A 23748-nucleotide genomic window follows, 5' to 3' on the forward strand; every position below is an offset into this window, starting at 1 on the left:
CGAAAGTTCAACACTGATCACGGAAGTTTCGAACTAAAACACATAGATCTGGAGCCTGAAGATACCGATATTCATTGCTTGCTCAAAGTGAGTGAACTGCTATATTCTCAACAGTTTTGCTACCTAAGTCTCAATCCCCATCTAATCAACTACAATTTCCCCTTCCGGTTATCCTCGCCAAGCTTCAGAATGGATGCAAGATTGTTCGCCTCAATGACTTCAAAAAGCTCCCCAAGACCAGCAAGACGACGTTTCTCGCTCTCTCTGCGGAAGAACTCCTCCGCTGTCTTGATTCTGTTTGGGTGAATCTCGTCCAAGAGCGCGTAGTCACGTTGAATGACGCCTTTGTTGTCCCCAGAGTTCGTCCACATTGTCCAGAAACCCGAAAAGTTATCTCTGACAGACATAGTCGCCGGGTCCGTGGGATCGGCGTTGTAACCCGCAGGTTGGCTGGAGATTGGGAAGTTGTCGAAGTAGACGTCCATGGGAGTGTCAACATACTGGGCTGGCTTTCCCGTGGCCTTTTCAAACGCCTTTGCCAAGTCTTCGTAGTGAATATGGTCGACGGCTACTTCTAGGTCCATTCCATCCGATCTTTCGGGGTGGTCGAAAAGCCAACGGACATAATGTTCGCAATCATCAAGGGCAACGTGCGGGACTGCGCCGGCACCAAGAGGCACTCTCCATGTAACAATCCCGTTTTCGACCCGTGGCGTCATGATCGTTTTGGAAGAGATCGTCATTTCAATGTAAGGGCCGGTAGTGAAGATAGCGACACCCATGTCGTTGCCCTTTCTCTGCTGCAGCATCCACTCGGCCAGACGCCCCTTGCTGTCGTAGTGTCCGCACCGAAACTTTGGGTTGTAGCCACTTTTTTTATAACCGTAGTCGAGATTTCCAAAGACGAAGAACTTGATTCCGAGCTCCACCGCTAGCTCGTAGCAGCGGATCGTCCAGTAGGTCTCTGTCTTCTCGCCGCAGTTGAAGCCATCGATATTGACAAAAGCACCCCAGCACCCGGCGAATCCCTTGCGCAGGTCGATTTCGTTAGCGAAAGTTCCCTCAATAAACTCAACATCTCCGAGTTTCGAGAGTTCTTTCGCCCTCGCAGAGTTGGAGTCACGTGTCAATACACGCAAACTGTAGCCTCCGTCCTTGGCAAGTCCTCGACAGACGGGAAGGCCTTGGGCACCAGTGGCACCAATGACGAAGATGCGGCGGTTTGCCATATTGAGATATTTGAGTGATTTGAGATTTATGAGTTTCTCTTACTATAGTGATCTTTGTCAATTATCGCAGTCGTAGGCTGCTCTTCTCACTGCAAGGTGCCAGGGGCATTTCCTTATAAGCTCCCTCGTGGGCGATCCGTCCCTGCTTCCACCCGTCGGATCCCCTACGTAATTTGGCCTGTCGTTCATAAGTAACGTCAAGCCAAAAGGCAAGCTTGGACTTGCTCTCGCTGATTAGTTATTCGATCAACAATGGATGATTAGTGATCCTGCTCGACCACCAACGAAGACGGTGTCTTGGAAATATGACTAGACAGCAAATAAAGCTTGTGGCTCAATGCTTCAAAGGCACTTACAGCCTTCTCTCCTAGCTATCGTCAAGATAGGAACACAATAAAGGCCGTGTATCTTCCTTCTCCAATGTCCTTGCTAAAGCTGGGACGCTTTAACAGTTGCATGTGCACTGCGATCCGACGAACCTTGGTGATTGAAGCAACTAATTGGACTCGTTTCCAAAGGGGATACAAACATTCAAACTACCCAATTCGTTTCACCGAGTATTCGCCTTGAAAAGGGCGTCAGACACGTGATGTCCAAACGCTTGATCAGTAATCGGATCTGACGATGGCTTAGCTGGTGGTGGCTGTGATCTTTAGCTTACCAATCTTTGGAGATTAGGTAACTCACGGTATCTCCTGTGAAAGTTGGAATATGCCATCGGCTCCCCATGCGCTTCAATAGGCTGGAGTAGCAGGTATAGTAAACTTCGTTCCCTAGGGTACATGTAGTCATTCTGAGCCGAGGGAGCTCGGTGAATCAAGGCAAAGCGCAAGGAGACCGATTATTAGTGTCGTCAGAGTGCTTTGTCATCTGTTGCGTATCTGTTCGCAATAGGTCGAGCATCAACGCCCTTTCATATTTGGCAAGGCTCTTCTCAAGGTCAAGTATTTCAGGTAACGAATCGACGCAGGCTTCACGTTGAAACCAGGCAACCACCTTTAGCTTAAGATCTCTTGAAGCACTCAATAATACCATGTGGGTTGCCCGGAGATGTCCAGAACTCAACTCTTCCCAGCCCGGCCTTGGCGAGAACATCTTTCCACACCTGCCTCGGCCGTTCCTTACCGCCGACGCTCAGCATCAAAAGATCTATGGCTGCCGTATGAGGCGAAGGCGGATTTGGCGTAATTTGTTCTGCGATCAACAGACGACTATCCTGCGCCATGGAGCTTGCGATACAAGCCAGGATCTCGACCACCAAGTCATCACTGTAATTATGAAGACAATAACGGATGTAGTACACAAGTGCGCCTGGTTCATGTTAGCCATCGTTCTAGGAAAGTAAGAGAGGTTGCTGGCAAACCTTTGACTGGTTGCTCCTTATGAAAATCAATGGCCATCAACTTCGTTCCCCGTGAGGCAATAGAATCCTGAGATTCGGCAACCTCGCTAATGACTGTGTTAAGATCTTGAAGAACACATCGACATAATGGGATGCCATAGTTGTCGCAGATGGTCTTCATGGCATGGCCGCTTCCCCCTCCAACATCGACGAAAAGGGGCCTGTCCGCTGGCCCTGAGTGCGCGGCATCTGAGATCCAGGAGAAGTCATAGACGCCGCACACCGGAAGAAGCATTCCCATTGCCTTCATTGAACGAAGGAAGATTCTCTTGTCTTCAAGATTCTGGAGAGATACCTCCCAGACGTTCTTCTCTGGCTGGCCGTACGCAAAGGTGTATGGAACGTGTGTTCGGCCTCGTGGTTCTTGTAGCCCGTAAGCATCAAAGTACTTCTCGAACTGGGCGTATGAGACCATGCCATGTACGAAGCTTACTGGTCAGTTATTTGTTAAGAAATTTATGGATTGACATATCGAGCACTTACACGATCCTTGTGAGATCCCCGTCTGGGTTGTCATTGATGAACATTTTGGACTTTTCGGTATGAGCCACGGCATCCTCGCCGACCTGCTTCAGGATGCCAGTGGAGTTCAACATCCACGCGAGGCGAACTAGGACGGGAAAGCCAACAATGAGTTGTCTGTCTTGAAAGTGAGGAAGTCTGGTGGTAATCTTACCCAGCAGCTGCAGCTCACACCCAACACTGCTAGCCAACTCCTTGTATGAGATTGAACCTTCTATTGGAATCTTTTGGAAGACTCCCCAGGCATTGAAGAGCTGCTTTCCGGTCATTTCGCCGACCTTGATGCAATCATTCATAGCCCTCTCCCGTGGACTGTCTTCGAGTTTGTCGATGATGGCTTGTGCTCTTTGGATGATGCTAGACTTGAAGTTGCGGTCGGTCTTGGAACCCAAGATGTTTGCTGTATCATACGTATCCACTTCATGGAGTAGATCCACCGCGAGCTTTCTAAGCTCTAAAGAGGCTTCGGCCGCGATTTCTCCCATATTCACGAAGTAGTCTGACGGTCGATCAGGGACTTTGTTGTACTGCTTGTCGAGGATGATGAGATGAAAGTTACGCGAGAAACAAGTTGCGTACTCGGGATCCGCCAATTTTGTACTGGGGAAGAGTCGACAGCTTGGTGTTGGTGGAATTGACAAGCAAACACCTCGACCCAACTCATGCTTCGTTGGAACAGGGATGTCGATTAGGCGCGGCAAACAAATAGGAGCAAACTGCATGATATCGCTGCAGACAATGCCAACCTAGCAGGGGTGATTACTGGCAACCTGATGACCGTTACTTGTTTTCGAAGGGAAGGCGACCACATCGTGGGCTCGCTGGGGATAGAACACCATGTAAATCGATTCTTTGGAGGCGATGGTGATATGGCCAAGTCCTCAGCCACAGGTGTCACCTCGCTATGAGAGCGCGAGGGCAGACACGCCCTTCAACTGGATTGTCCTGCTCTGCAAACGCCAATTCGAATCATCAATGTACGCCACCAATAATCACCAAGTCATTGATATCTCTCCCAACACATGGGTAGCGCATTCTGGCGGGCGCAGAAGCGACCGCCTGCGTCATGTAGCGGTGGAGTAAAGCTGTAAAAACCCCCAAGCTTCGAGGTCTATGAACGCCTCTGAAAGCAAACATGCAGGGATGCTTTCTTCGGCAGTCAGTACCTACACCAACACGAACCGGACTCGCATTCCAAGGGGCCAATGAAACCCTCGCGCGGGCGTTGCTGTCCTCGCTAAGCGTTGACATCTTCTCCGGGGAGACTCATCGGATGCCGGCCTTGATTCGAAGCTCCGGAGCGTAAGAGATCTGGCAATACGACCAACCATCAACGAAAGTCACTGTCACATGAAGGTGAGAATAGAGACAGGAGGCTGCTGAAAGGCAAACATCCACATACTACCAACAAGTAACAAGCTCACGGCTTAGCTAGCACCCCCGATTTGATCAACGACTGCAAAAACACCTTAATCGCCTCAACCGCAACCGACGCAAGATTTCCAGCCCCCTCATACGAAGGATCAAAAGAAGCCACCGTAAGAGACACCGGCTCAGTCGTCTCCGAAATCCCCTCAAAGCACCCAATGATATCCTCCCTCAACAGGCCCCCCGGCGCAGCAAACCGGTTCGCGTGTCCGATGGACGTATCCAAAGAATCAACATCAAAGTGAATCATCGTAGAACTAAGCTTCTTCCGCTGCAACACCACCCCAAGCTGGGCACCGAAATCAACCTTCTTCTCGGTGCTGCCCCAGATGACATCGAACCCTGCCTCTTCCACCCTGGCCCGCTCCAAGTCATTCACGTCCCTCATACCAACATGCACCAACCTCTCCAAGTCCATCGCCTCGTGTCCCGGAACCGTCCCCAATAAACCCTTCCAGCACTGCCCCGCGAGCATGGCGATCGGCATCGAATCAAGGTACCCGCTCATAACGGTATCAGGCGTATTAAAATCATCGTGCGCGTCAAACCACACGCACCCCAACCCCCCATCTCCAGACTCTCGCGACGCGTGAAGTCCCGCCGCGACGCCCACCGCAGAACTACAGTTCCCGGCGAGGATGATCGGGAACGAGCCTCTGCGGCGCTCTTGCGCTACTAGAATCGCGGTTCGTCTGATGACCTCGAAGCTGCGTCCGATTTCGCCTTCGTGGTCGTCGACCGGCTCGACTTGGACTTCGTGGACGGGGAGGCCGAGGGAGCGGAGTGTGGAGTCGAGACCGGAGGTTTTGAGGAATGCTGGGCCGGCGCCGGTGCCTTTGTTAAGGAGGCCGACGTGGTAGGGGGAGAGGATGAGGGAGAGGGACTTGAGAGGGAGTTTGGACATAATGGATGATTGGAAATATTACTATAAACGAAGAATAATAAGCCAAGAGACGATTACGATGGATGAATGAATGGAAGATGAAGTTGGTCGTTTAAGCGGTCGTTTACGGAGCACTCCATTTATTCCGTTGATGATATGGAGATCGAAAGTCAATGTGTCAACCGTAGGGCGCGATGACGCGCCTGTCAACTTGCTGACTAGGAGCGTGAAATTTATTGGTTCATCCTAGCTTGTAGGAGGAAACAATTATTCGACTTCACAATTGGCGGAGTCGAGTAGTGATTCAGGCTGTATCTTGAAACTCATTGGAACAAACATTACTAAGTAGATTGCATTTCTTGGATATCTTTTCGTGCCACTGCAACAATCTGCTCGCTACGAACAAAGGAAACGCTCCGAGGTATACTACTCTAGCCTCCCAAGGCACTAGAAACAACACTTTTCGTACACTCACTTGCCCACTCAATGATGTCCAGAAGACTTGGACCCAGCAACACTAACAGGACTCACAAGGCTGATCCTGCTCAGTACACTCCCCGCCTTTCTCCGTATTCTGCTCTCCCGGACCGGAGTCGGGGCAGTCGACACACTCAAAGGACTAACTACATCGCCGTCCTCATTCTCATTCTCCGCCACCTCGCGGTTTTCATCACCCTCCTCGTCCGTTCGACTGCTACCAGTCGTCATGCTCTCCATGCTACTCCCGTCATGCTGAACCGCAAGACTCAACCTCGGCCTTCTCGGGCCCTCCAGCTCAACAGGCGAAGCTGGCCTCCTCGTGCGAGTGCTGCCTACACCGCTTACAGCACCCTCGGCGATAGAATCCATGGGCGGTAGCGGCTGCACGGCCGGGCCGCGATAGGCGTCCACCGAGCTAGACGAGCTGGCGCTCGTGCTGCTCAGCCCGCTCTGTTGAGACGCCTTTTCCCGAATCACTGTTGTGCTAAGTCGCTTCAGCCCGCGACTCCATGCCGGGTGGGACTTGGGCGAGAGGACGTCGGCAATGGTCCTTCTCTTAGCGTCGCGCATCTTGCGGGCCACAAGCTCGAATTGCTCCGCCATTGTAGGTTGCGCCATGATTTCTTCCATCGAGATTGACAAGTTGTGAGTCCCGGGAAGACCCAATTTGGGCAGTTCCTGGGTGAGAGACTCGGCGAGTTGGGATGCCGGCATCATGCTGCCCCAGAGATCGTAGAATGCCGCGTTGGGAAGCTGTGTTTCCGGAACACCGAGTGACCGAGGATCCAGCACCTTTGTCCAGACTTTGGAGATGCTGAGCTGCACGGCTTTGCGGTGATCTTCAGACATGCTGGAGCCGGCGTTGGTCGCCTTCGTCTCCATGTCCAGCTGGGGCAAGGGTATCTGTGGCGGAACAGCGCAGTAATCGACCGATGAGGGGATAAGCGGATGAAGCATAGAGACCGAGGTGAGAAGCTCGATGCTGGAGCAGAGTGATTTAAGCGTCTCGTTGGCAAACAAGCTCGGAATGCGGTTCTCACAGAAGGTGATAGAGATGTCACCGCTACTTGCGTCTTCTTGCGTGGAGATGACGTGCAGATCATAAACGTCCCTACTGATGGGTTCTTGGACGCCGAACTTGCACTTGATGGTGCCGAGGTTGAAGACTGCTGCCTCCTTGGCGGCATCCTGATGGCGATGCTCGACGACTGTGCTAAAGCGCGTCCAGTACGGGAGCTTGGTGCACTTCTCGACGATCTCGAGCCAGCCCATGTTCTCGAACGGAATGCTCACGACACGTTGGCCGTGAACATACTTGAGGAGCTCGAGAGGACTGCTCAGTGTCTCTGCAAAACGGACGCGAACTGGAATGGCGTTTGATACTGGGCCGAGGGTGCCGGAAATATCGGACCCATCTGACTGTCTAAGGTGTCTCCCCTCGACAATCTCACCAAAGAGAACGTCGCCAGAGCCGGAAAGGTTGGCTAGGACCATGGCCCAAGCTGACTTGACGACAGTGTCAAATGAGATGCCCAAGTTGGCTAAGGACATAACCGAGACCTTCTGAGTGATCGTCTTGACGTTGGTGCTCATTGGCGGCGGCCTGCTGTGGGCAACGACCTGAGTCATCTTGGCGCCATCCAGCATGGAAGACCAATGATCCTGTGCACCAGTAGCGTGAGCCAATTGAGCAGAGCGCACAAAGTCAAAGTAGGTTGCCCTTCGCGGCGGACAGGACGGCGCAATGTAAATGCTCTTCAAGTGCTGCAGCAAGAGCGAGATGGAAGCGTCGTCGTACTGCGCTCCAGAAAGTCGCAAGACAAGATTAGACTGCTTTCCAGCGTCGACGAAAAAGAACTTGGTCATGGGAACTTCCAAGTTGAAGGAGCCAGTCTGATCCCTCTTGATCAACTTCTCCGTCATCGCCGATACCCTCCATGTAGGAACTTCGATCCTCTTGAACTCTGGGACGAAAGACTTCAAGGCGACTTGGTAGACCCGTCTCTCATGGGAGACAAAGGCAGTCCGGAGGATCGGGTGGATCTTGGCGAGACAGATGCAGACGGCCTCGAGCTTCTTAGTCTGGACTGCCCCGGTGAAGTTAAAGGTGAAGTAAGTGAGGCTTGAGCTTCCTTTGAGTAGGCCAGTCTCGAGGAACTTGAGTTGAGTAGCAGAGGCTTCTGCGACATCGTTAATGGCCTCTCGTTCGACATTTAGCTTCGGAGCAATCACATCGTTGATGAACTGCTCCTCGAAAAGGATCTCTGAGGAGGATCCCAGAGACGGGGCAGCGTTGCGTTCCGGTTCCGCAGTCTCGAGAGCGTAGTCTGAGCTCAGTGTTACGCCTTGGCAAAGCTCTGTGAGGGTAGCGCCACGCAGAACATCCGGCAGAGCAATGATGAGTCCCTGTTTGCGGCATGCAACAACAAGTTGGCCCGCGAGAAAGCTCTGGCCGCCCAGCATAGGGAAGCTCTGATTGCCTCGAATGCCTGCAGCCTCTGTTCCCAGGAGAGTCGCCCAGATTGATCTCATGCGTTCCTCAACCTGGGTCAGCGGAAGAGGCTTGATGCCAACCGCGCGGACTTCATCGGGCGATGCGACCGAGGAGAGAGCCTGTAGCTGTTCTTGTGACAGCCAACCGACCATCTTCTGGAGTTTGCGGCGGTTGACCTTCAATGATGGTGTGACGGGAAGGTGCCTGACGGGGACAAAGATGGTTGGCATCATGTGCGAGGGCAGACTAGTCCCCAACGAGGATTCAATGAGCTTCTTCGCAATGTAGGTGCGCTCCTTGGTGGTGATTGTGATCCTCGTAAGATCCTCCGATCCCTCAAATAACTTCTCTCCAAGCTCGACAAAAGCGGCGAGTGATGGTTGCGCGTCGCGGCTGATGATGGATTCAACAGCGAGATCCACGCCTTGGCCTAGACATCGGCGGAGCTTCTGCTCGACTTCAGCAACTGGAATGACTTGACCGTTGATCTCAACGTCATCACGGCCACTGGAGACGAAGTCGAGCAGACCGTCCTCCATGTATCGGACACGATGGCCCGTCTTGAAGTAGCGTGTCCGAGGTTTGCCATCCTCGAGCGACACATCGGAATCCTGGGGAAGATGCGCCAAGGGTTGGCCGGGGACAAATCGATGCGCCAATGTGGGACTCTCGATGATGAGTTCGCCAATGGCACCGATGGGCATCAGCCTACGATGATCTTCAGGGTTGACAATCCAGAATCTCCCGAGAAATGGAGGCGCGACTCGGGTGAGATCAGCAGCTTTCTTGACCTCCAAGACGGAAACACCTAGAGGACAGATATCAGGAGCACCGTAGGCGAGCAGAACTTTAGTCTTGGCTACCCAGGGTGCGCAGGTGTCTTCATCCAGACGTCGCGTTCTGAAGCAAATGGTCCTCAAGCTGGGGATCGCAGCGGGTGAAATCTTCCGTGCCAGGACTGGTGTCATGTAAGACCAGTTGACTTCCATCCTTCGAGCAGCCCCGACAATGTCGCTTGTTCTCTCAACGGAAGAAGGAATACAAACACAACCGCCATGCACCAACGTCGACAGTAGCTCGATCAGGGCGGTATCGACATTGAAAGACGATAGCTGCATTGTACGACTCTCCTGGTTAAGATTGAGAGCGCGACCTTGTGTGATGAATGCCGAAGAAAGGGCTGCATGATGGAAGATGATTCCCTTTGCCTCCCTGCCCCGGGATGAGCCTGGCGAAAGAAGAATGCATGCGGCATCATTGGGCGCGGCCATGGGCAAAGGCGCCTCCAGAGAGAAGTCAACTTCAAAAAGGGTGTCATCCACAACTACGACTCCATCGACAATGGCCTCCAGATTCTTCCAGAGCATGTCCGTTGCGATAACGACCTTGGGCGAAAGCTGGCGGACGAACGTCTCAACATTGGCTCGATCCTCGGCGTCAATCGGAACAAAGCAGCCACCAGCCTTCAACACGGCCAGGATGCTGATGACCGCCCACTTGTTCTTGTCGAGAATGACGGGAACAGAAACGCCGGGGCGAACACCCCATTGAGTAAGATACGTGGCTAGGCGGGAAACAAGGCGGCCGACCTGTCTATACGAGAGCTCGCCATCCCAGGCGCAGATAGCCTGAGCATCTGGGCGAAGGCGTGCTTGTTGGGAAATCAGAGCGTGGACACAGCCAGGCAAAGGCTCAGTCGTATTCTCGGCTCCCCAATCCCGGATCAGTAATTGGGCATAGTCTCTGTCGGTGAAGAGGTCGATACTGCTGAGCGCGCCTTCCGGGCTTCCGAGGATGGCGACAACGGCACGCCCAAAAGTATTCGTAAGGTTCTGAGCTTGGGAAGGAGTCATGAGCCTGTGAGAGACTCCTGTGACAAGCTGGCCGTTCACAAGAGTCAGAGAAAATGTGACGTCGAAGTCGGGGGTGTTGAAAGCCTGAATGCAGGAGAGCCTCATGGGGGGACGCGTAGAGCTGAACCGGCTCTTTAGCTCGTGAGGCTCTTCTTGGTATGACAGACACGTGTTGAAGAGCTTGTCGCCCTTGAGGCCCAACGCGTGCTGAATTTCCGACATTGGTACGTTCTGATGCCGGCTGCAAGCAGCAGAATCATCTTCGACGGATTTGAGGACTGTTGCGACGGACTTGTGGTTTTCGAGCCCGACTGTACAGGCTGTGGTGTTCTCGAAGGCGCCGACTGAAAGAATCAGGCCCTCGGGGGCGTTTCCTGTATCTCGGCCTGATGAGCGGTAGCCAAAGCAGACTTGGCTAGAACCGGTGAAGGCGCGTAGAACAAGCCCCCAGGCCATGCGCATCACCGTTGATCGACTTATGCCTTGCGATCGACAAAATTCATCGATCTGAGCCACCGGCAATTCAATGTGGAAGTTTGTGTGTTGCATGGTGTTGCTGTTTACTGTCATCAAGCGTGGAAACAAGCATGGCTGTGTCTCTTGAAGGCGGCCGATCCAGAAGTTGAGGCTGTTTTCTTGCCGAGCAGATGAGATGTATTGAACGCAAGCAGCATGCGATGGGTCAAGCATCTTCATGGACAGCTTGCTTGAGTTGTACATTCTCTTCAAATCCCAAACGATGTTTTGAAGACTCAAGGCCTAGGGAAGTGTCAGCGGATGTCTCAATCAAGCGGGTGATCAACTCACATCACATAGGGCGTGGCTCATGTCAAGCCTCAGAAAAGTGCTCGCGTGCGACTTGCACACTGACACTCGGTGGCGCGGGTTAGACGGCGTCGGACTCATCGGTGGCAAGGCATTGAGAACAGCCACAGGGTCTGTTCCTGCTTCGGCATCGACGAAAAGCATATCAGGTGAGCACTTCCGCAGGATGACTTGGTCGAATAAACCATTCTCGGAAATGCTGTCGATGAAGACAGTCCTCAGAGCAGGGTACTTGGCTACGATCTGCTGCCAAATGGTGCAAATTTGAGCTTGGTCAGCCAAGACTCCGTTCGGCGATGATAACTCGTAGATGGCGTTGTTGTGGCAGGTCTCCAAATCTTGGGTTTGGCTGATGAGGATCTCCTGCTGCAGCGCTGTGACGGGTAAGACGTCCTCGATATCCCGAGCACTGGATAAGCCGAGTGCAACCAATCGGTCGGTATTGAGTTTCGCCAGGCCCTCGTACGTCGTGTCGAGCATTGGAACATCGGACAGAGTGAGTTCTTGGCCACGGTATCGCAACCTGCCGATGGCTTCGTATAGCAGGTGCTCGTACATTTGAATCCAGTCAGCAATCTTGTCTTGGTGGTTCGAATTCTTGTTGTAGACGATCTGGACGGAAGCCGAGCCTTGGTCGACCATGGCGGAGACTTCGAATAGAGCAATCCTGGACACGCTGGAGCCAATGTCGGCGGCATCCGTTGACCACAGCCTTCCAGGAATGGTGAGTTGCTCAAGAACGCCCTTCTCCCGCTCAAGTTGTTGAACCGACCCTGCATACGTGAACATGATTTCGAAAGGCCAACCTTCGGTGCTTCGAGTCGCGGCCTCGGGGCCGAAATACCGAGATGCAAAGTAGTTCCAACCACGGCGAGGAATTGATCGTCTCGTATCCTTCATCTTGCGCAATATGTGAAGGAAGTCGTCGGCCATGTCGACTGGCATAGACACAGGGCACAGTGACGTGAACCAACCGACGGTCTCTGTGATGTCAATGTCTTGACTCCAAGGTTCTCTGCCGTGCTCTTGGTTCCACACCACGGGCGCTCTACGATCGTGAAATGTCTGGCTGAATGAGAGGAGGAGTGCCGCCATGTAGATATCTGACATGTCAGTCTTGAAGACCTGGTTGCATGCTGTGTGAAGAATTGCTGTGAGTTCTGGAGTGAGAGTGAAGCTGGCGACTGAGATTTCGGCGTAGGTGTTGTGTGAGTCCTCGAGACCCCAGTATCCGTACTGGCCGCTGGGCAAGTCGTAAGGCATCACTAGCTGATCTGGATTGCTGCTGATGTATTCTTCTTGAAGCTCATTCCACCGTTGAAACGGCATGGAACGCTCAGAGAATAGTGTGCCCTCTCGTAGTAACTCGTCAACATCATGAATGATGATGCGCCACGACATCATATCCACGACCAGATGATGAGCGAGCAGGTAAACAAGCTGCTGGCCGTCATGGGTGCGGAAGTGGTCGACTGAGAAGACCGGCCCGGTCTCGATGTTGATGCTCGATTGTGATTGTGCGATAATGTCCATGACCTCCTCCGTCGTGCTCACCGAGTGATAGCGGAACCCATAAGACCCGTCGACTTTTGGAATGATCCGTTGTGTCCAGCCGTCCACACCAGGCCGGAAACGAGCGCGTAGCATGGAGTGGTGGCCAACTACAGTCGCAATGGCGGCGTGAATATCTTCCAACGTCGAGTTGTTCTTGACGCGAAGCAATATGCTTTGGTTGAACCGGTAGCCCCCGTCCGAATCCATTCGTTGCTCGATGCGACCGCCAATGCCGGTATCGAAATAAAGCTGTTGCATTGGCGATAGCTTGAAGCCTTCCGTGGATTCCTCGTTCCATGCGTCGGTGCGGTGATTTTTCCGGTATGCAAGTGATGCTAACTGCCCCAAAGTAGGGCATTGGTGAACGTCCTCGGGTCTCACCGTGATGGACTCAGTCCGACATGCCGCAACGAGCATCATGGCGGAAATGTCATCGCCGCCGAGTTGACCGAATGAGAAGTTCATGCCGACTTGCCGTTGTGGTATGCGGAGAACATCGGCGACCTTCTTTTGCATAACTCGTTCCATCTCGGTCAAGGGCTCCTGGAAGAGCTCGTGAGACTCGAGACTGGATATTTGGTGATACATGTCCTCGTTGATGTTCTGAATCCATGTTTGGAGCCGTCTCCGGTCGACGGAGCCCTCTCCGTTTGAAGGCATTTGATCAAGCACGATCCATGAGTTTGGCACAGAATGAGATCCTTCCGAGGTTTCGAGAGCCAGTCGGACAGCTGCGACCTGGCTTCCGGCAAAGTGCATCTGTGATTGGGGAATGAGTCGGATGCTGGACAGGCTAGTTTGCGATATCCGGCCCGACGCCAACGTCAAGAAGGCCACGAGTTTACCCTCTAGGAAACCAGCCTTTGGCCTGATGACGGCTGCACTCCTAATCTGGGGCGTAGACTGGATGAATTGTTCGATTTCGGAATGTGGTGATTTTATTGGTGCTGCATCGGAGCTGTTGCTGGAATCGCACGAGGAAGTTGAGCAGGCGCTGTTTCGTCTGGGGCTTGAGCTGAAGACATCAGAGGGAGAGGTGCTGCTCTCTCCTTCGGAGTCCTTGTCCTTGGACACAGGCGCGGTCTGAACGAAGGGGGTGATGCAGGTCTGAAGCTCCGCCAAGGTTTGACAGCGTAGAATGTCGCTCGTCCTCAGACCAAGTCCGAGGCTCATGCACTTTTTCCTGAGGGCGACAGCTGTGGGCCTGTCGCCGCCCAAGTCTGAAAAGGAGTCGAATAGTTCTATGCTATTCCTCGGCAAACTTAGCACGGTGGCAGTTGCTGAGAGAAGTCTATCTTCAACAGACTCTGTGTGGAATGACGACATTGTTGTGTCGATTTTGGGGAGTTGTTTTGGGCTGACTGAGTCTGCCATATTGGATGTGTATGTAAGTGCTCGCTCGGTCTGGTCTGAAGAAGAAGGGTAGAGCTGGGTGGATAGCTTGGGAGGGGTATCTCAAAGATGCATGAACACAAATAAAGGAGACGACCGAGCAGAGGTGACCAAGTAACACGGATCAAAGGTTGGTCTCTGACGAGGGTCAAAGATGCTCAAAGGTGATGTCGTTGGTCGGACGAGATGAGCTTGCAGTCTCGAGCTTGGAGGGCGCCGATTCTGGGGGCGTGTTTGTTGGAGCCCGTCTTTGAAGATGCAACGTGATGAAAGGGCCAACGGGCGAAGGAATGTTACACACAAAGGCCGAGAGAAAAGGTGATTCAAGGGCCGGGGCAAGAAGAGATCACAAAAGAAGAAAAAGAGACGGGGAGAGGGGAGATATGGAGGGTGAAATAATGCAAAAGAGACAGCATTCTGACAGCTCTATTCATCCTTCAGATCCTTCCTGCTCACTAGAGGAAGAGAGAGAGAGAGAGACAGTAAGACCAGCGGGCCGGGGGAGCTTTGGTTTGCAAACAGAGCAAAAGTCGGCAAGGTAGGTACCGAGTACCGTACGGGCGAGGCAGGGCAAGACGTGAGTGAGATGCCGGTTCCTAGGTCACTGCCAGGCTATTACCATCATGTACTCCGTAGACGGCAGGTCGAGCTTCCCTGGCCCCGGCCCTTTCTGACATGCTGGGGTCCAGCATGGAGAGCCAGAGAAAGGTGGGGGAGCGAGAGGCGGTGGTGGGTAGACACGCAGACTGAGTGAGTGACTGAGCGACAAACGGGACGAAAGACAGGATGGATGGGAGAGGAAAGCGAGCTGTGAATGGTGTGTGCGAGTGCGACCACGTCCAGTCAGTTGGGTGCGTACGAAAAAGGTGCTGAGGTCAGGCATGCCGCGCCACGCCATGGCATGCCTTGTCACGGCCTGCCGCGGGCTGGATCTGCATACCCGCGTCTTGGTGGAGGTGGAACGCAACGTAGGGGCCGGGGGTGACCAGGCATCCGCGAAGAGAGATCCATATTCTTTAGTCCTGGGCCTCACAAGTAGGTACGGATACTTGGTACGCGATAGATGTTGGCGATGTGCAAAGATGCTACTCTGCACCGGTGTGCCGTACGGACTCGTTGGGAGTGAAGGGATTCGGCAGTGACCATGTGCTGGACAGAAAGGTCGAGGATAGGACGAAAGACGCTTGCTCCGCCTCGTCAGTATCCTGTTTGGTCATTGTCATTGGAAAGCTTTGCGTTGCGTTGCCGTGTAAATGGCTATGCAGACTCAGAGAGAGTGGTGTGTCCCGTCTCCGAGCCACACGGGGAGGAACGCAGCCGTTGTCTGCAATCAAACAGATGGTAGGAAACGCGGCATGGAGAGTCTAATCAGCAGGGTTGGGGCATGCCCATTTTGGATCTAGGCTGAGCCAAGCCGAGCGAGACGAGGTGTGCTGGTGCCAGTGGTGCACGGTGTGGTCCCAAACAGTTCGACAGACATCTCTGGCAACGATTGCTTGGTAACAGTGGAGTAGTTTGTCGCTTGCCGCAATGGTGCGGACGTTGAAGCTCGGCTTGCGTTTGCGTTGTCGGGCGACTGTATCCGTCCAGACATTGGCGATCTTGTTGGAGACGAAGAATTGGAACGGAGAGGAGGACAACCAGCACAAGGAGGAGGAGGAGGAGGAGGAGGAAGAAACGAAACGACGTGGGTACGTATCTTTGGAAAGAGTACGTATCGTTGAGCTGAGTACGTACTGCTCGCTTAGCCACGGACTCGTCCTATCCTAAGCGAATCAAAACTTCTGGAAAGTACCTCAAAATGGTCAGTGCTCTTCCAGCCACACTCACCAAGCTGCACTAGCCACAAATGGATAATCAGCGAGATTCGCGAGTTGCAAGGTGCCATTGGACATGAACAGAACATCCATCAACCCATCACCCATCACCCATCACCTATCCATCCATCCATTATGCAGCCCGCAGCCTGCTGCATGCTAAATCCAACAAGCGCCGGGACGCTCTCTTCCACACTCATGGAACTTGGGTGCGCTGCGGCTATGCTCGTGGTGCCTTGCGTTAGCCAAGGGGGCTGAGTCCCTCCCCCCAGCTTACGGCGTCTGTTCAAGGTGACTTTGGTGATGCAGTGCACTATGCACCACGCAGCTCGCAGGCTCTCTCCTCCTCATCAGGAATAGAAACGACCCAGCCCACTAATGTAATTGGTCTTTGGCTGTTTCCCGTCCACATGCAAGACGGTAGACCGGCATCATGCTGGAAGACGCGGCCTCCAGCTGTGTCATCTCCGGTGAAGAACGCCGGTCTATCGCCGTCTTGCCCCTCGCCGAACGGGGGGCTGGAACCGCTGGACAGAAGCATCACCAAAGCTTGACTTGACACTTGCTAAGGTCAACCGTCTCCTCTCTCTCTCTCTCTCTCTCTCTCTCTCTCTCTCTCTCTCTCATCTTCAGTGTCCCGAAAAGGTGACCTTCCTTCACAGCATCTTCGCCAGCAATCACCTGCTTCAATTCTCATCTGTCCGAAACTCAAATCCCCAACTCACTTTCTCACATTCTACTCAGCTCACCCGCCCGTTGAAACTCAAACCTCGCGTCCCCCTCCATCTTACACATGCTACACAGTAGAAGGCTGAAATGAATGCCACCGTTTTCACGTAGTCAGACTGTCAACTTTTAAGGGTATTACTAAATGTGACCCTCCTCCTCCCCTCCCCTCTCCTCACTCGCGTCCTCGGCCCCGGCCCCGAAAGGTCCAGCATAATTCGCAGGATGGCAAACTTTGGGAACCAGGAACAGTTGACTCTCGTAATCAATTCCTCCATTTTACCTTTTATCTCTCACTCTCTCTCAGCCTCTGTGTATTCCTCGGATACCTGACCGCTTCCGCTCATGATCGGACGGAATCTCGTGCACTCGGCACGCCTTTGCGCAGTCAGCATCAGTGGCCAGAACTCCCTAAGATCAGGTCCAACCCTGTTGCTTAATGGCAATGTCAACGAGGCCTCTCCATCTTCACCTTCATAATCAGCATCCACTTCTTGAGATGCTGTTCAATTTCCATGTTTCAACGCCTCCCATTTACCCCTTTTTTTTTTCTTTTCGTCACTGCCACCTTTATGCCATTGAGACGTATGTGGCGTACGCGGCAGCAACCCTTCAGCCGCTTGAGGAGTGCTGTCAACGTCAACCACCAACACCAACACCAAACCCCAATGGCACGATGTTACCGTTGCTTTGAGCTCTATCAAAGGAGAGCAACAGAACGTCAGGTACCGTATACGAACATCCCCGCGCGAGAACAAAGCACCCTATACCGCCTCACAACCCCCAACCCGTAGTTCACCACAACTCCAAACAGAAACAGAACAGCAAGAACTTTCGTAGCGGTGGCAGCAGAAGTAGACGAAAATAATCTCCAACGAAACACGCGTGCAAGCTCGTCTGACCCATCTGACCTAAAGTTTCATACACAGGTAGCCCTGAGACCGAGGCAAAAGAAAGAAGAAACAAAACAGAAAAAGACATCCAGCTGAGCAAAGTTCTCCAAGCTTACCCACCAGCTCCAACACAGCGTCCTCCACCACCACACGGGCCTATTCCCTCAACTACCTAAAGTACTAGCTTGACACTCCCGTCCGACATCGACTCTCGGGCTCTCGCCCTTTGCTCCATCTCCCGACGGCAGCAGGGGCTCCATGGGTCCATCTTCCTTGTTCCTACTATCTTGCGCAGAGACGAGGCACCTACCAACCCAGGTGACTAATAGTGAATATCTTGAAGCGCCCCCAAAACAGACTGATGTGAAGAGAAACGGGAAACCCCTAAAACTGTAATCGGAACTCTCACTCGAAAGGAGTTTCCAGGGTTGGTCTCGGCCATCGTCGGCCAACCTTACGATAAGCAGTACGTGCCCCAAAGAAGAAGAACGGCATTAACTTTGCTCAAGAACCCATCCTTGACACAAGCTCGCCACATGATGGGGGGAGGGAACTGCCAATCTGCATGGTAGGTCGCCTCCCCAATCCGACGGATCTTGTCGAACCGATCGGTGCCTCTGTCGTTCAAGTTGTCTTGAGTTGAGCTGGTTGCTCGTACAAGGGAGTCAGCCGAGGCCCTGCTCGTTTCTTGTTCCTGCGTCCTCGGTCATGAGCTTGTACACGGCCGTGTAAGTCGTGTCCACCCGCGTTGCAATGATGCCAAATGCCTGCTTCATCCTCATAGGATAATAAGATTCATGACATACGAATGAAATCTCAAGGAACACCCCAGACTATCATTTATTCACTTTCGGGTGCGACTTGACCAACTGTCAGCGAAAGCATGCCCAAATCCTTCCACTGTCGATCTTCCTATGCCTCCGGCCCCCGCACCTCCGAGCGCATCCGTCCTCCTGCCCCTCCACCTCCGCCCCGCTCCCACACGGAAGTCCGGCGGTCGCCATGTGTACAACACGTCCACCAGTCCTCCCTCTGAACAACCTCACAAAGGCACATTTCGCGTTCATCCACCCTGCACGCTTGAACTGTGTCCTATTTCACCCAGCTAGATTCACATGTATACGTGACAACGACTCAGCACGTACTACTGTCTAGCCCCCACGTACCGATGAACAAGCCGCTTTTCCCGAATGAGCTTCCCACGCCAAGCGGCAATCTCACAACCGCCCCCGCGGAAGCGCGTGAAAGAAATTTGAACCAAGTGGTATCTCGCCAGGCTTCCGCGGTAAAGGGCGGTTATCGAGTGCGTGTGTGTGCAGTGCGCCCGCGGGGTTGGGGGTTTACGGCACGATCGAACCGCCCGAGAGAGGGTCAGGTAAGCTGCCCACTTGCGGGAATGATGCTATCCCAGCGCAGGGCTGACGGGATGGACACCAAAAATCGACGCAGTCAGACGGCGCAGCAGCAGCATTGAATGTGATAGGATGTGTATAGTGTCACCCTACATGTACAGTGACGGGGGCGCGCCTGGTTGAGCAATCAGATCGTCGGGTGGAGTTGTCTCTGCAGTAGCGAGTTCTTGTCATTGAACGTGGGTTCATCGCCAGGAACTACCGACGGTGATATCAAGAGTATTGAGGCAATCACGCTTGCGATTGCAGGAAGCCAAGATGAAATCGGTCCTGGTTGCCGCGTGCATTCGATTGAGGGCAATGTTGTCTCTTGGACAACATGGTACTTCATTTGGGTTGCTAATATCAACGGGGTGGAACTCCTCATTCCTGTCTCTCGCGGGAATGCGTACACTCTCATCTGAAGCAAAAGCTTACCCGAAAACGATCCAGCCCGGGTGAAACCACATCGACTGCTAAATGACGGAATTAAGAGATGGTGTCTCTGGACGCAGATTATCGTAACCATGAATAGATCCCAACTCGCATAGTCGTAGATTGTCGTCCTGTCGACAGGGGAAACCACACGTCCTGCAGGTCACCTATCTCTGTGCGTTATTCAAGGAGGCTGTTTTTGTAAAGTCATTGAGGGTCATGTTCCACAATCCCGGTTCATCTTTGCTGGGAGCATTGTCAAATGATGCAACATCGATGAATTGACAAATAAGTTTGTTGGACCTATAGTGCACCTCTGCTGCTCTTCGCGCAGGATATGCGACCTTCTTGTGGCCACGCCGTCTGTGTAGTATCTATATAGATCAAACCTGTGGCTGGAGAACTCGCTGTGAGGATGTACACATTCAGACGTTTGGTGATGGGAACATCGAGGCCAGGGACAGACACTTTGATTGATCATGTGCTTGCGCAACGATGGCCGGTTTCTCCTTTCTGAGTTCCCCCAGAAATTCATGAGAATGAAAATTAGTTCCCTAAAGTATATTCAGCGTCTTTCCACGGTCAGAAGGCAATCTACTGCTAGTACGTCTGTCATGCTCGAGCGTCCCACGGACAGTCATACATCTATTGTGAATGTATCCATTTAGAAATCAACCATTCCCGCCGAAATTTCATGAAAACCACCCCATGCTGCCTTTATTTTGGTGCTCAAGTAGCCAATCCGGTCGATAAACCATCTCTAATACCTAAGAAAGACCCTCGTATCCCGTTACGTCCGGCAGCATTTCAACCCTGGACTTGCTGTAGATGGCTTGCATCGATGACACAGCAAGGCGATGGATTTCGAAAACGAAGCAGATCCCTCTCATATAGAGCAGTATAAATATCATTGAAAACACAATGCAACGCCTCCATGGTCACTTCGTACGACCCAACTCATCACTTCTCAGCAGGTCTCCGCGCAAGTTGCGACCCAACCGCCCACATTCGGGATCTCAACGTCCAGCTCAACCAACTCAACCGCTGTGACTTGTGGATCCAATTCCCAATCAGTCAAGTCCTTGGGGTACTAGGTAGTATCGAGGATGTTCAAGCGGTTGGTAATCCAGCGGTGGTGATACTCGATATGTATGCTGCAGAGTCGTCCATCCCGAGTTACATGGCGGTTTTCGTATCGAAATCACTATATTGAGTTGAGCGCGTACTTGGGGTACATTGCGCGTACCGTGTAGTTAAAAGTGTACCGTATTGTGTGATTTCCCTTGAAAGCCTGATCCCGTTAAGGTCGATCTTTTGCGCCTGTAAAGCTGAAAAAAACCACCACATGCTGCAGAGTCGTATCCATAACTTACTAGGTAACCTGAAAGCACCGCGGCCGCATCACAGCGGTTGATACAGACACATCCTTGATGAGACCACAATTTCAAGTCTAACGGCTTCTTACGAGCGGTTAATGAAGCTGAGGCCCTTGACCATGTTCAGTTAGTCTTGACTATGCGCAGTTGGTGATATTGGTGAAGGTGGTAGGTAGTTGGGAGTATTCCAAAGCAACCAACAGTCACACTTGCCATGATACGACTATATTCACTCTGGCCTCAAAGCATCCCGTTCGTCAGACTAACTTGAATCGTATGAGGTATTTCTTATCGCTCGTAATCAGTTCTATCTTGTAATTCATGCGTCTCCGTCATTACCTGCCCCCAACGCCAACTTTGTCCATCGTCAAGTAACCCAAACCAACAAGACCTCAAGTACACCCCATCCAACATCTCTCACGCCAACTCGTCACCTCAGATCACGCCTTCCAAGCAGTCCTCCTCAACCAGTCCCCAACAACCCTCATCACCTTAACCGCCTTCGCATTCCCATCCCTCACGCTCACCGGATCCGACACAGCGGCCCCCATCTCATGAAAATCAAACGCGTGAATCACATCCGGCACAAGCAACCACTTCACACTGCCCCTCCCGTCCCTCGCCTCCCACCCGAACCTCTCGTCCCCATCCTCCACCAGCTCCTGCGTCTTGGCCACCTCGTTCCGCCCGACCATCCCAGACGTAGGCTTCCCCTTCCCGCCGAGCTTGCACGCCAGCTCCCACGCCTCGTAGGCAAGGTAATCCAGCTCCGCGGCCACGACGCACACATTATCCGGGAAATCGCCCCTCTCCGCGTACAGCGGCGAGATGCGCGTGTCGCAAAGGTTCGTGCCGTAGGGGATATAGCTCCAGTCAAACACCTCTGCGAAATCCAGCACAAAGTCCTTCTTCTGGCCGCGGATGCCGGGTAACTTGCCAACTTTGTACGGCCTCCTATCCCTCTTTGACGCCGTCGGTGTAACGAAATCCGTAGGCGGGTAAATCGGTACAATCGCCTTCGGCGCAGCGGTCCTGTGCTCTTTAATGCTCTTCATCTGTGATAGACACAGCGTCAGGTTCCCTCCCGCGCTGAAGCCGCCCATTGCGATGCGCGACTTGTCGATGGGTAGGGACTCGTCGTCGACGATGGCGAGGTAGAGGGCCTCTAGGTCGTGGAGGGCGTGCGGCCAGGGGGCCCAGGGGGCTTTCCAGTAGTGCAGGGCGACGACGAGGCAGTTGTTGAGGTCGGAGAAGGTGCGGTTCCATTCGTCGTCGTCGTCGGGAACGCCGATGGAGAAGCCGCCTCCGTGGATTGTGAAGAGGGTCGGGAGGGTTTGCGGGGAGGTTTGGTCATAGTCGGAGGGGAAGAAGATGCTGCGGATCGTGGTTAGCAGTGCTCTTGTTTGCGCAGTAAGGGGAAACCATACCGAACTGGCAGCGCCTTTCTACAGTCATACTGTTTGATGAGATCGGGCCGTATGGCGGGTGGCCAAAAGTACGACTTCCATGCCTCGAAGCCAGCTTTTTGAAAGTACCAATGCTGCAAGGTAGAAATCTTGGTGCCGTACACGATGCGGTTGAGCATTGAAGGCGCCTGCTGGTAAACCGGCTTGTCGGACTCTGCGTTCCCTGCTACACCCATATTTGCCATGTCTCGGAGAAGAGTCTTTCACACTTTTGCGAGAAAGGGTGGTGCCGACGTTATATGATCACCGGCAATGCCCGCTCAAACTCGCAGAACGGAATAGCAAGAAAGTCGGTTCGCCGGTGACGACAATGGTCCAGGTACGGAGTCGGAGAGGTCGATGGTCCCGAGACAACGAGAAAGAAAAGAATCTGCCAGAACACCAGGGCGCATTAGCCGCGACGTGTCTTTTTTCCTCGCAAACAGACGAACGACTTCAGGCTGGGACGAGACGGGAATCGGCAAAGGGGGCCCAGCAGCAGAGAGCGACGAGAGCCACAGAAGGGCGTCATTGTGCGTTTTGACGTGACTTGAAGGCGCAGAGAGAGAAGGAGGCTCACTCGGCGTGCCGGACTCTCGGTTTCACGAGGCAGAATGGTGTAGCCTGGTGTAGGAGCTTGCTTGCGTCCGGGAATCGCAAAGACGCCGAGTACCCGGACGAACGATGGCCATTGGAAGGAAAAGGAGCACGGGCGGTGATGACGGTGAAGTCAAGGAAAACACGGCTGGACTTACATGATGGCAGATGGTGGCGTAGATGAATTGTGACGGGTGAGAAGATGTAGAATAGACAGTCCGATCGTGTAATTCAGAACCAGACTCAGCCAGCTCGACGATTCCTCACTGCTTCGTTTACTTTCTTGATCCCAGCTCCCTCCTACTCAACGCCATGCTGTACCGCAATCCCAAGCAACCACCCCATTACTTTCTCCTCCCACCAAGAAACAACAAGAGGGGGCTGGAGTGGGAGGGTCCAGGGGTGCAGGGTGCGTTGGCACACGTTCATGCTAAGCTCGCCCGGCACGTCAAGCAGCTAAGTTTTGGAGGGGGCTCAGGCACATGGTCTGCGCATTGTCGGACGGGATGCATGTTGGTTGCCTGTGCCTGACTCCAGTGCGTGTTTCTAGTTTTTGGATGGTGTTGCTGGTTGAGACATCGGAGGGGTCGAGGTTCTTCCCCCTCCAACAATACCGGTAATACTTCTATATTATCACCTCTTATCGTTATCATATCCGATACAAGACAAGGTGAGGTAGTTGGGGTATCGGCCCCAAGCTCCTTGAGGAGAACATGAAAGTCCCTGGCCCCGTCCCATCTGTCAGGCAGCCGAATCAGTCAGCTCAGATGGCTTGCTTGACTCATTCCAAGGGTCGGCGGTGACTCTCATCCAGAAGCAGCCTCAATTAGTCATTGAGCAAAAGGTGATCTCGGCATGGCACTTCCGAAAATGCGGCCGGAGCTCCGGTGGGATGGCCGGACTTGGGACTGCCAACACAAGCTAACATACGCTTAAGCTGGAATGCTTATAGAAGAATTTACAATCTCTCGTAATCATTGCTGATTTTCCAACAATAATGGAAAGA

General features: G+C 53.0%; 7 protein-coding genes across 7 annotated transcripts; 2 read left to right on the plus strand and 5 right to left on the minus strand.

Annotated features, from left to right (window-relative positions):
* Positions 1-48: 48 nt before the first annotated feature.
* On the minus strand, positions 49-1494 carry BDZ83DRAFT_461178 (NmrA-like family protein). The gene has a single exon (XM_060503238.1). The coding sequence runs from the start codon at positions 1227-1229 to the stop codon at positions 150-152; it is 1080 nt and encodes a 359-aa protein (XP_060361549.1). The 5' UTR covers positions 1230-1494; the 3' UTR covers positions 49-149.
* A 475-nt stretch (positions 1495-1969) lies between these two features.
* BDZ83DRAFT_631991 (S-adenosyl-L-methionine-dependent methyltransferase) lies at positions 1970-3392 on the minus strand. Its single transcript, XM_060508934.1, has 2 exons — positions 2593-3392; positions 1970-2540 (listed from the first exon to the last, which is right to left on the minus strand). The coding sequence occupies exons 1-2, from the start codon at positions 3044-3046 to the stop codon at positions 2233-2235; spliced, it is 762 nt and encodes a 253-aa protein (XP_060361550.1). The 5' UTR covers positions 3047-3392; the 3' UTR covers positions 1970-2232.
* Positions 3393-4571: 1179 nt separating this feature from the next.
* Positions 4572-5774, minus strand: BDZ83DRAFT_631994 (putative arginase; the record flags this gene model as incomplete). The annotated part of the gene is made up of 1 exon (XM_060508935.1): positions 4572-5774. The coding sequence occupies exon 1, from the start codon at positions 5483-5485 to the stop codon at positions 4574-4576; it is 912 nt and encodes a 303-aa protein (XP_060361551.1). The 5' UTR covers positions 5486-5774.
* Positions 5775-5947: 173 nt separating this feature from the next.
* On the minus strand, positions 5948-14044 carry BDZ83DRAFT_585214 (AMP-binding enzyme; the record flags this gene model as incomplete). Its single annotated transcript, XM_060505829.1, has 2 exons — positions 5948-11050; positions 11099-14044. The coding sequence occupies 2 exons, from the start codon at positions 14042-14044 to the stop codon at positions 5948-5950; spliced, it is 8049 nt and encodes a 2682-aa protein (XP_060361552.1).
* An 886-nt stretch (positions 14045-14930) lies between these two features.
* BDZ83DRAFT_631996 (uncharacterized protein) lies at positions 14931-15708 on the plus strand. Its single transcript, XM_060508936.1, has one exon. It carries the CDS (start codon positions 14944-14946, stop codon positions 15202-15204), a length of 261 nt encoding a protein of 86 aa, XP_060361553.1. The 5' UTR covers positions 14931-14943; the 3' UTR covers positions 15205-15708.
* A 2704-nt stretch (positions 15709-18412) lies between these two features.
* Positions 18413-19314, plus strand: BDZ83DRAFT_654761 (uncharacterized protein; the record flags this gene model as incomplete). Its single annotated transcript, XM_060510746.1, has 3 exons — positions 18413-18504; positions 18654-18783; positions 19042-19314. 3 exons carry the CDS (start codon positions 18413-18415, stop codon positions 19312-19314), a joined length of 495 nt encoding a protein of 164 aa, XP_060361554.1.
* Positions 19315-20879: 1565 nt separating this feature from the next.
* BDZ83DRAFT_785867 (alpha/beta hydrolase fold protein) lies at positions 20880-22342 on the minus strand (the record flags this gene model as incomplete). The annotated part of the gene is made up of 2 exons (XM_060515640.1): positions 20880-22074; positions 22128-22342. The coding sequence occupies 2 exons, from the start codon at positions 22340-22342 to the stop codon at positions 21141-21143; spliced, it is 1149 nt and encodes a 382-aa protein (XP_060361555.1). The 3' UTR covers positions 20880-21140.
* Positions 22343-23748: the final 1406 nt, after the last annotated feature.

Source organism: Colletotrichum acutatum, assembly GCF_030867785.1.
Source record: "Colletotrichum acutatum strain CBS 112980 chromosome Unknown BDZ83scaffold_95, whole genome shotgun sequence".
Classification (NCBI taxonomy): Eukaryota; Fungi; Ascomycota; class Sordariomycetes; order Glomerellales; family Glomerellaceae; genus Colletotrichum; species Colletotrichum acutatum.